Source organism: Moschus berezovskii, chromosome 8, assembly GCF_049115385.1.
Source record: "Moschus berezovskii isolate FMDL1 chromosome 8, NW_MosBer_1.0, whole genome shotgun sequence".
Lineage (NCBI taxonomy): Eukaryota > Metazoa > Chordata > Mammalia > Artiodactyla > Moschidae > Moschus > Moschus berezovskii.
In genome coordinates this window covers 99,772,819-99,784,145 of record NC_142467.1, presented here as the reverse complement: position 1 = coordinate 99,784,145, position 11,327 = coordinate 99,772,819, and the positions used below count along the sequence as shown (strand labels likewise).

Below are 11,327 nucleotides of genomic sequence, written 5' to 3'. Positions count from 1 at the left end.
GGAACATCTCCTTTTTGTAGTTGTGTCACCTCCCTTGTACTTGGGCTCCAGTATGAGTCAACAAACAAGAATAATAGGTTGGACCAAATGCCTGACTCTTACTTCACCAAAGTCTTATGCTGCTGCAATGATGAAATTCCAAAATACCCAAAACAGTTCAATTTAGGCTTCAAAACTGACTTTGCTCTTCTCTAATATTGAGATGTTTAAAATGTGTATGAACTTTTTGATTATTATTTTTTGGTCAGGTTCTATCAAATCAGAACCTGAATTAGGTCTTTTTTCTATAATGATACTGAGGGGAATGGTTTTAGGACAATGGTTGGGATAGAAAGAAAGTATTGTAATTATGTGAAGGGATGGATATGATCATTATTCTGGCTGCAGTAGTAATTTCATTAGGTTTATATATCAAATTATCATGTTAATTTCCATTGATTATCTGTTTTACATAGCCAATGGAAATTAACATGACAATTTGATACATATACCTAATGAAATTATAACATTGATATATGGTAGAAATGAAACCAATATTATAATGTAATTACCCTTCAATTAAAAATAAGGATAATTTAAATTGTCATGTTAAACAACTCAAATGAATATATATTTTTTATTTACTTATTTATTTTATTTTGGCTGCACTGGGTCTTCATTGTGGCCTATAAGCTTTCTCTGGTTGTGGAGCATGGAGCCAGTTGCCCTACCACGTGTGGGATCTTGGTTCTCGCAGCAAGAATTGAACCTGTGTCCCATGAATTGGAAGGTGGATTCTTAACTACTGGACCACCAGGGAAGTCCCAATATGTATTTTTAAAAAGAAGTGGAGAGGAAAACATAGTGTCCTCTTAGCTTCTCAGGGTGAGACAATCAGTCAACATGAATTTGGGAAAAAAGAAGGAATTTATCAAATTAAGGTCCTTTTTTTGTTTGTTTGTTTGTTTCCTTTCCTATGCAAAAGCTTTTAGTTTCTGGTAGTGTCCTTGTTTGTTTATTTCTTAAAGTTTTTTTTTTACTGTGCATCATTTTAAAAGTCTTTACTGAATTTGTTATAATATTATTTCTATTTTATGCTTTGGTCTTCTGACTGTGAGGCATGTGGGAGCTTAGTTCCCTGACCAGGGATTGAACCCGAATCCCCTGCATTGGAAGGCAAGTCTGTAACCACTGGATCACTTACTTTTTTATTTTTGTTCTGTTGCCTTTGCTTTTGGTGTCAAATCCAAATATTCATTGCCAAAACCAGTATCAAAGAGCTTAACCTCTGTGTTTCCTTCAGGAGTTTTACATTTCAGGTGGTACATTAAAAAAATTTAATCCAGCCTGAGTTGACTTTTGTGAGTGGTGTAAGAAAGGGGTCAAGTTTTATTTTTTAATCCATATTACCTGAAAGAATAAGTATTAATTTACTTATGGGGATAAATCAGCAGAGCCACTTGGCTCCACTTTTCCTATCCTTTAATGTTTCCAGTCTTTTGGTGAAACATGGAACATGAAAAGCTTTATCTTTCTGTGAGCCCAGATGAATCTTTGCATAGTTTACTCAATACTCATATGTTTGAAATTTACTGCTATTAAGATGGTGAACAGTAATATTACAATGCCATCCTGTCACTAGTTTATTTTGTAAAGATTTTTTGATGTGGATGAATTTTAAAGTCTTTATTGAATTTATTACAATATTCCTTCTGCTTAATGTTTGGGGTTTTTGGTTGCAAAGCCTGTGGGATCTTAGCTCTCCAAACAGGGACTGAACCCACAGCCCCTGCAGTGGAAAGTGAAGCCTTAACCACTGAACCACCAAGGAAGTCCTTTGCCGTTAGTTTGTTTTCAGAAAATATATTTTGAAAAATATAAACTAAGAAAATTCATATTGAAAGCACTAAAATGTAAAGTAAATTGATGACCACATAAAAACACTGAAGTTCTTAAAGAAAACGTTTTTAAGTGAATATTAAAAATATGGATCATCATTTACATCTTCAATTATGGATGAAATCTCATGAAATCTACTAAATAATGGACAAAACTGCACACTAGTGCATGGGCATTGTCTTTTTATCGTAACACAATTGAATATGAAGGACATAATTCAATCCAAAGTTCTCCAATGTGGAGAAAATGTATGTTGAATCTATTATGTGAAAATTGAAAAAAGGTGATAATGAAAGTCTAAAAAGGGAGTAGGAAGTCTGTTTATATTGATCACAGTAATGATTGAGCACAGAGGAAAATCAGATTCTGCTCTGTAAAACTGAGGTGAGAAATTAAGAAACAGAAAACATTCAACAACTCTAGAGTTGCACCGTAAAGAAGGTTGAGTGTCAGAGAATTGATATTTTCAAATTGTGGTGCTGGAGAAGACTCTCGAGTGTTCCTTGGACAGCAAGGAGATCAAACCAGTCAATCCTGTAGGAAATCAACCCTGAATATTCTTTGGCAGGACTGATGCTGAAGCTGAATCCTCAATACATTGACCACCTGTTGCAAAGAGCTGACTCATTGGAAAAGGCTAAGAAGGGTAGTAGCCCCTGCTCACTGCAACTAGAAAAAATCCACATGCAGCAATGGAGATCCAGAGCAGCCAAAAATTAAAATAAAAAAAATTTAAAAAGAGGAAAAGATTGTTGTCAGCCTTAAGAAGAAAAAAGGAAATTGAGCAAAGTTCACTTGGATATTTCAAATGCTTTTGTAGTTGTGGGATTTTAAGCATTTTAATCTCTGCTAATTACTTAGCAGGGACTTTAGTACCTGGTATAAAGGACTTGTTCACAATTGGATGAGAAAATGAGACCATATATCTAGAATCTCTTACGTTCCCTACCACACACACAACAGTGTATGAAATAAACACATGCACACTCTGTCAGTCACATTTTTACTTGAAAGCTAATGAGAAAAGACACCATACTATTTCAGACTTTAAATGAACAGTAGTAATTAATCTCCATGAATAAATTATTAATTCTAGACCTATTTTTCCTTTCCTTTATTCTCTAGCTAGGTAGCCCAATGGGAAACATCCCGTCCTTCATTTCCAAGTTTTTATGACATGTGCTAAGTTGCTTCAGTTGTGCCCAACTCTTTGCAACCCTATGGACTATATAGCCTGCCAAGCTCTACTGCCCATGGGATTCTCCAGGCAAGAATACTGGAGTTTTGCCATTTCCTTCTCTGGTTTTATGACATATTTAGAAATAATTAATTCCCTGATACTCAGTAACTTGATTTGTTCCCTCTTACTTTTATGTTTTGACACATCTGTCTCAGTTATATAATTAACAGGTAATGTCAGGAAAATAAATATTGAAAATCAATCATGATAGTAAGATCCTCTTCCTCTTTTTCTGTTGGGTCCCATTATAGACTGGGTGGCTTGGATACTGGCACCTGCAGGAGTCCCTAGTGTATGTGCCAGGATCAATTCAATGACACTTCTACTTCCTGGGTTAAGATCCCTGAGAATGTGCTTATTGATTGTCCAAAATAGGCATGAGTTGATTCCCTAAATTCTGGTTGCTTTAATACATTTTTGCATTTTTCTTGAGAATCAGTGGTTTTGAGAAAGTTTCCAAGGTGTGAATAGCTTATTAGTATACTAGTGTTTAGAGATGAATGGACCTAGGCATATTTTCTTCATTAATGGGAAATTCTGCAATGAACATGGGGTCAGCACAAATAACTATAACAACATCAATCCTCCAGGCGAAGACTTTGACTCAGACAGCCCTGAGCATAACTGCGCTGCAGCACTTGCCCTGTGAATAAGTATGACATGGTGAAGATCCCACGTGCCACAACTGAGGCTGAATGTAGCCAAATAAATGAATAAATATTTGTGGACACAGTAGGGGAAGAAGAGAGTGGGACAAGTGGAGAAAGCAGCATCAACATATATACACTACCATGTGTAAAACAGATAGCCAGTGAGAAGTTGCTATATAACATGGATCCCAGCCTGGTGCTCTGTGATGACCTAGAGAGATGGTTTGGTGGGAAGGGAGAGAGACTCAGGAGGAAGGGGACATATGTATAATTATGGCTGATTTGCATTGTTGTACGGCAGAAAACGATTACAACATTGTAAAGCAATTTCCCCCAATTGTATACCTATGGCTGATTCATGCTAATGTTTGGCAGAAACCAACACAATTCTGTAAAAAATTATCCTTCAATTAGAAAATAAATAAATATAAACAAATAAAAAATAGTAAATTTAAAAATAAAATTTAAAAGAGGAATGAAATAATGCCATTTACAGCAACATGGATGGACCTAGAGATTGTCATTACCTAGAATTGTCATTATTGTTGTTGCTGTTTAGTCACTAAGTTGTGTCTGACTCTTGGGACCCCATGGACCATCAGGGTCCCCTGTTCATGGGATTCTCCAGGCAAGAATACTGGAGTGGGTTGCCACACCCTCCTCCAGGGGATCTCCCCAACCCAGGCATCGAACCCAGGTCTCCTCCTGCATTGGCAAGTGGTTTCTTTACCACTGAGCCACTAGGGAAGCCCAAAGATTGTCATACTGAGTGAAATAAGTCAGGCAGAGAATGACAGATACTGTATAGCATCACTGGTATGTAATATAAAAAATACAACAGACAAGTTAATATAACTAAAAAGAAGCAGATTCTCAGATACAGAGAGCAAATTAGTGGTTACCAGTGGGGAGAGAGAGGCAGTAGAGAGGTAGGGGGTGTAGGTGGCCCAAACTATCGGGTATAATATAGACTACAGGGATGTATTTTGCAACATGCAGATTATAGCCAGCATTTCATAACAACTCTAAACAGTGTATAACCTTCAAAAATTGTGGAAAAAATAAAAATCACTCACTTAAATTTTCTCATGCTATAGCTACCTTGAAAACCATACAACTTTCCTCTTTTGAGTTTTTATTATTTGTGTTGAAACTGTTGGGTTATTTATCTTAATTGCTATATACTGAGACCTGGCTTTAACCCCTGGGTCGGGAAGGTCCTCTGGAGAAGGGAATGGCTACCCACTCCAGTATTCTTGCCTGGAGAACTCTATGGACAGAGGAGACTGGTGGGCTACAGCCCATGGGGTTGCAGAGAGTCAGACACAACTGAGCTACTAACACAAAAAAGACTACCATAAGTCCATGCCAAATGATCACTGACATCATTGATTTTCTGGGGGTGGTTCCTTTATTTAACTTCTCTATGCAAGCAAGATTCCCAGTGCAGTTGTCAGCACATCTATTTTTCCTTGACATTCACAGCTGTTATGCACATGATTGTCTTTTTCTTCTCTTTTTTCACCTAGCGTAAAAGTACTCAGGATTAACTGGTTTTTTGGATCTTCATTTCCTTATGAAGGCTCCTATGTCACAGGAAACTTAAATAAATAGACAATATCACCAAGCAAATGCTTGACATCTAAGACATCTTAATCTCTCTGTAGTGATTTGTTTATGACATAAACATGACTGGACAAAATAACACGGTTTATTGTAGCAGGGATAGTGAGGGATGGAATAAGAATAGGAAAGATATAAAGAACAATCGTGGGATGATAACTTCTAACTTCAGGGAAGAATTCATATTCTGAAACGACCACTGTATCTTGCTTATGTATAGAAACAGAAAGAGGGAACAAATTTTAGTACATCTCATTCTGATTCACTAATGTCACTTCCCTACTCTCTTCTCCTGTCTCACAGTATCACAGTTTATTTCTTCTAGGAGCAAGGGGCATTTGCATTGGGACACACACATACATGCACATACACATGCATATAGCCACACATGCACACACATACTCATACATGTGTATAAAGACAGCTTAACACAATGCCAAAGACACAGTAAAGTTAAGACTGTAGTTGCCTCCGAGCATGGAAGGGCAGGAATGGAGGAAACTAAGAATGGAATATTGTCTCTATGCAAAATGTTTTGTTACTTTAAGAAGAGAACCGTTTTGCTTCTGCATTCGCCATATCCATTTTTAACTTTTTGATCTCCAGGGAAATTCTCATTTGATGATTTACCTGTTTATTTTATTTCGAGGTGATTTTATTTTCTTATGCACAGGTGAAAAGAAAATGAAAGGAATCCTTGAGGCCTTATTTTGTTGTTTAGTTGCTAAGTCGTGACCCCATGGACTGTAGCTGGGTCTTTCCAGGTGGCTCTAGCAGTAAAGAATTCAGATGCCAATGCAGGAGGCACAGGAGAGGCGGGTTTAATCCCTGGGTGGGGAGGATCTCCTGGAGGAGGAAATGGCAACCTGCTCCAGTATTCTTGCCTCAAGAACCCCATGGACAGAGGAACTTGGAGGGCTACAGTCCATAGCGTTTCAAAGAGTTAGGCATGACTGAAGTTACTCGGCAAGCATACACACACACATTATATTACTGAATGATCCAGGAATCCCACTCCTGGGTATATATTTGGAGAAAAACATGGTTTCTTCAGAAAAGAAATTTTAGGTAGAGAATTAAGTATCTCCTTGTCAGTAGATACTTTAAATAAGTGAATTAAATTGTCTAATTCGAAGGACAGAGATTGGGAAAAAGATAAAAGAAACCTGCTGTGAATATGTGTGATTTATAAGAGACTCACTGTAGACCACAAATGCAAATAAATTTCAAATGGAAGAATGGAAAAACTTAGGTAAATAATTACCAAAAGAGAGTTAATATAGTAATAAAGTAGACGTTAAGTCAAAACTGTTAAGCTAGACAAAAAAGGATAGATAGAAATAGGTAGACAGCCAGATAGAGATAAAATGGTTAATAATCAAGATTATAGAACAACTAGAGACATATATACACCAAACAATAGTGCCTCAACATATGTGAAGCAAACTTGACAGAAGTGAAGTGAGAAATCCAAATTTCTATACTAACACAGATTTTAATGCAAATTTTCAGCAAAGGATAGTAACTCTGGATAAACAAAAAAAATGACACAGAGGGCTTAAAAATCACTATAAACTAACAAAACCCAAGAGACATATACAAACACTGTGCTAGTGTGCTTAGTTGCTCAGTTGTGTCCGACTCTTTGCAAACACATGGACTATAGCCTGCCAGGCTCCTTTGTCCTTGGGGATTCTCCAGGCAAGAATACTGGAGTGGGATGCCATGCCCTTCTCCAGGGGATGTTCCCAATCCAGGGATTGAACCCAGGTCTCCCGCATCACAGGCAGATTCTTTACTGTCTGAGACACCAGGAAAGCCCATATAAACACTACACACAACAAAAGCAGAAAGAACAATCTTCTCCAGTGCACATAGAACACTCTCTAGATAGTTCACATCTTAGGCCACAAAGCAAGTATCAATAAATTTGAAATTATTGAAATCATACAGTGTAATTTCTGACTACAGTGGTATGAATCTAGAAATAAATAAGAGAATGTGTGTGTACATGTTAAATTGCTTCAGTTGTATCTGACTCTTTGTGGCCCCACAGCCCACCAGTCTCCTCTATCCATAGACTTCTCCGGGCAAGAATACTGGAGTGGGTTGTGATGGTCTTCTCCAGGGGATCTTCCTGACCCAGAGATTGAACCCTATCTCCTGCATTGAAGGCAGCTTCTTTACTGTCTGAGCCATGGAAGCCCTGTATAAGAGAATAACAACTAGAAAACACACAAGTGTCTGGCAATTAAATAACACAGTCCTGAAAAGGCAGTGGTATCTTACTGATGAGTTTTCTCAAAGCTTCCTTCATGTCCCTGTTCCTCAAACTATAGATGAAGGGGTTCATCATTTGAGGGACAACTGTATAAATCACCGAAGCCACTGCAGTCTGCCTGGAAGAATTGATAAGAGCAGAACTAATGTACACCCCCAAGCCTGTGCCATAGAATAAGGACACAACTGAGAGGTGAGAAACACAGGTGGAAAAAGCTTTATATTTGCCACCCACTGATGGCATTCTCAAAACTGAGGAGACAATTTGAGCATAGGAGAATATGATTCCACACACAGGAACACCACCAAATATGCTAGTTGCCAAATATATCAGGATATTGTTGATGAGGGTATCAGAGCATGCAAGTTTGATGACCTGAACAACTTCACAGAAGAAGAGAGGGATTTCCAGGTCTGTGCAGAAGGTCAGCTGTAACAGCATCAGAGTGTGGAGCAGGGCATCCACAATGCTAATAAACAAGGAGAATAGACTCATCCAACCACAAAGGCGAAAGTTCATGATGGCCATGTATCTCAGTGGGTGACAAATGGCCACATATCGGTCATAGGCCATTATTGCAAGGAGAAAACTTTCCAAACTAGCAAACACCAGGACAAAGCAGAGCTGGGTGAGGCAGCCTGTATAAGTGATGCTCTGATTCTGTGTTTGGATGTTCACCAGCATCTTTGGGATCACGGTTGTGCTTAAACAGATGTCAGTAAAGGACAGGTTGTAGAGAAAGAAGTACATGGGGGTGTGGAGGTGGAAGTCAGAGATGACAGCCATAATGATGAGCAGGTTTCCCAGAGTGGTAACCAGGTAAATGGACAAGAACAGAATGAAGTGGAGTGGCTGCAGGTCCAGATCCTTTGTCACTTCCATAAGAAGGAATTCTGAAACTCCTGTTTTGTTTCTGGGTCCCATGTTGTGGACAAATCTGGTGAAAAAGATGGAAACTGACAACACAATCAAATGTGGGTTTTATGCACCAGCAGGAAGCAAAACATTATCATGGGATGAGAAGGAGATAAACAGAAGAACAAGAAACGTGTCTTCTGTATGCATATTATACCGACACTTTCTTAAAAAACTGAGGCTGATATAGCAGAATGTCATCCATTGTTAATTTCCATAAGGGCTTAATAGGTAGTCATTTTTTTAATATTACACTATTCATACTATATTTTAGAAATAATTTTATTTCTGTTTATTTTTGGCTGTGCTGGGTCTTCCTTGCTGCATGGACTTTTCTCTAGTTGCACTAAGAGGGGTCTACTCTCTAGTTGTGGTGCACAGGCTTCTCCCTGTCGTGGCTTATCTTGTTGCAGAGCCTGGGCTCTATGGTGTGTGTGCTCAGTAGTTGGCTCCAGGGCTCTGGAGCACAGACTTGATGGTTGTGGTGCATGGAGCTGAGTAGCTCCACAGTGTGTGGGATCTTCCTGATTCAGGGATCAAACCCATATCTCCTGAATAGGAAGAAAGATTCTTTACCACTGAAGCACCAGGAAAGCAACTATATTATTTATACTACACTACTTGGTAATTTTATAGAGAGAAGCAGACTAAGGAGGCAACTGAACATCGTATCTCAATCCCCAGAGACCCCAGAGCCAAGCAACTGGAATAATACATAGGCGAGTGGCTAAGCACACATGTCAAGAACCAGAAATGGGAACATAAGGTGACCTTCACCAGACTTCCTGTCCACCCACCACCCACCACCACAAGATCGCAAGCGAACATCAGACAATTTTATAACAGTCATCCTGTTTTAAGAGATGAAGATTTCAAATGTAGCAATGTGTACGTATCAATCCCAAACTGGGATTCTTCCTTCCAGTCTTCCCCACTGGCAACCAGAAGTTCATTCTCTAAGTCTGTGAGTCTATTTCTGTTTCATAAATAACTAACAACGTCCTTTTCATACTGTTCATGGGGTTCTCAAGGCAAGAATGCTGAAGTGGTTTGCCATTCCTTTCTCCACGGGACCACGTTTTGTCAGAACTCTCCACCACAACCCATCCAAAGATATTAAAAAGAGGTGGCAAGAATACACAGAAGAGCTATGCAAAAAAAAAAAAAAACAAAACAAAACACAAAATCTTAATTACCAAGATAACCTCGATGGCATGATCAATCACCTAGAACCAGATATCCTGGAGTGTGAAGTCAAGTGGGCCTTAGGAAGCATCACTATGAACAAAGCTAGTGGAGGTGATGGAATTCCAGCTGAACTATTTAAAATCCTAGAAGATGATGCTGTTAAAGTGCTGCACTCAATATGCCAGCAAATTTGGAAAACTCAGCAGTGGCCACAAGACTGGAAAAGGTCAGTTTTCATTCTAATCCCAAAGAAGGGCATTGCTAAAGAATGTTCAAACTACTGCAAGAACTTCCAGATGTTGAAGATGGATTTAGAAAAGGCAGAGGAACCAGAGATCAAATTGCCAATATTTATTGGATCATAGAAAAAGCAAGAGAATTCCAGAAAAGCATCTACTTCTGCTTCATTGACTATGCTAAAGCCTCTGACTGTGTGGAACACAACAAACTGTGGAAAATTCTTAAAGAGATAGGAATACCTGACCACTTTATCTGCCTCTTGTGAAACCTGTATGCAGGTCAAGAAGCAGCAGTTAGAATCAGACATGGAACAACAGACTGGTTCCAAATTGGCAAAGGAGTATATCAAGGCTGTATATCATTACCCTGCTTATTTAACTTATATGCAGAGTACTTCATGCGAAATGCCAGGCTGGATGAAGCACAGGCTGGAATGAAGATTGCCAGGAGTAATATCAATGACCTCAGATATGCAGATGACACCACCTTCTATGGCAGAAAGCAAAGAGGAACTAAAGAGCCTCTTGATGAAGGTCAAAGAGGAGAGTGAAAAAGATGGCTTAAAACTCAACATTCAAAAAACTAAGATCATGGCATCCGGTCCCATCACTTCATGGCAAATAGATGGGGAAACAATGGAAACAGGACAGACTATTTTCTTGGTCTCCAAAATCACTACAGATGGTGACTGCAGCCATGAAATTAAAAGACACGCTCCTTGGAAGAAAAGCTTTGACAAAACTAAAGCAGAGACATTACTTTTATGACAAAGGTCCACCTAGTCAAAGCTATGGTTTTTCCAGTAGTTATGTATGGATGTGAGAGCTGGATTATAAAGAAAGCTGAGCACTGAAGAATTGATGCTTTTAAACTATGGTGTTGGAGAAGACTCTTGAGAGTCCCTTGGATAGCAAGGAGATCCAACCAGTCCATCCTAAAGGAAATCAGTCCTGAATATTCATTGGAAGGACTGATGCTGAAGCTGAAGCTCCAATACTTTGGCCACCTGATGCGAAGTGACTTATTGGAAAAGACCCTGATGCTGGGAAAGATTGAAGGCAGGAGAAGGGGACGACAGAGGATGAGTTGGTTGGATGACATCATGGACTCAATGGACATGAGTTTGAGAAAACTCCAAGAGATGGTGAAGGACAGGAAAGTCTGGCATACTCAGTCCATGGATTTGCACAGAGTCGGACATGACTGAGTCACTGAATAAAAATGAGGTCCTACTGTACAGCATAGGGAACTCTGCTCAATGTTATGTGGCAGCCTGGATGGGAGGGGAATTTGGGGGGAGAATGGATACATG

General features: G+C 39.0%; 1 protein-coding gene across 1 annotated transcript; it reads right to left on the bottom strand.

The window, feature by feature from the left end:
• Positions 1 to 7,642: 7,642 nt before the first annotated feature.
• LOC129558363 (olfactory receptor 7G1-like) lies at positions 7,643 to 8,596 on the bottom strand. Its single transcript, XM_055429467.2, has one exon. The coding sequence runs from the start codon at positions 8,594 to 8,596 to the stop codon at positions 7,643 to 7,645; it is 954 nt and encodes a 317-aa protein (XP_055285442.2).
• Between the last annotated feature and the right edge of the window lie 2,731 nt (positions 8,597 to 11,327).

What these genes read in the sequence shown, in the direction of transcription:
- LOC129558363 (XM_055429467.2), bottom strand. Translation starts at nt 8,596, where the DNA reads ATGGGACCCAGAAACAAAACAGGAGTTTCAGAATTCCTTCTTATGGAA.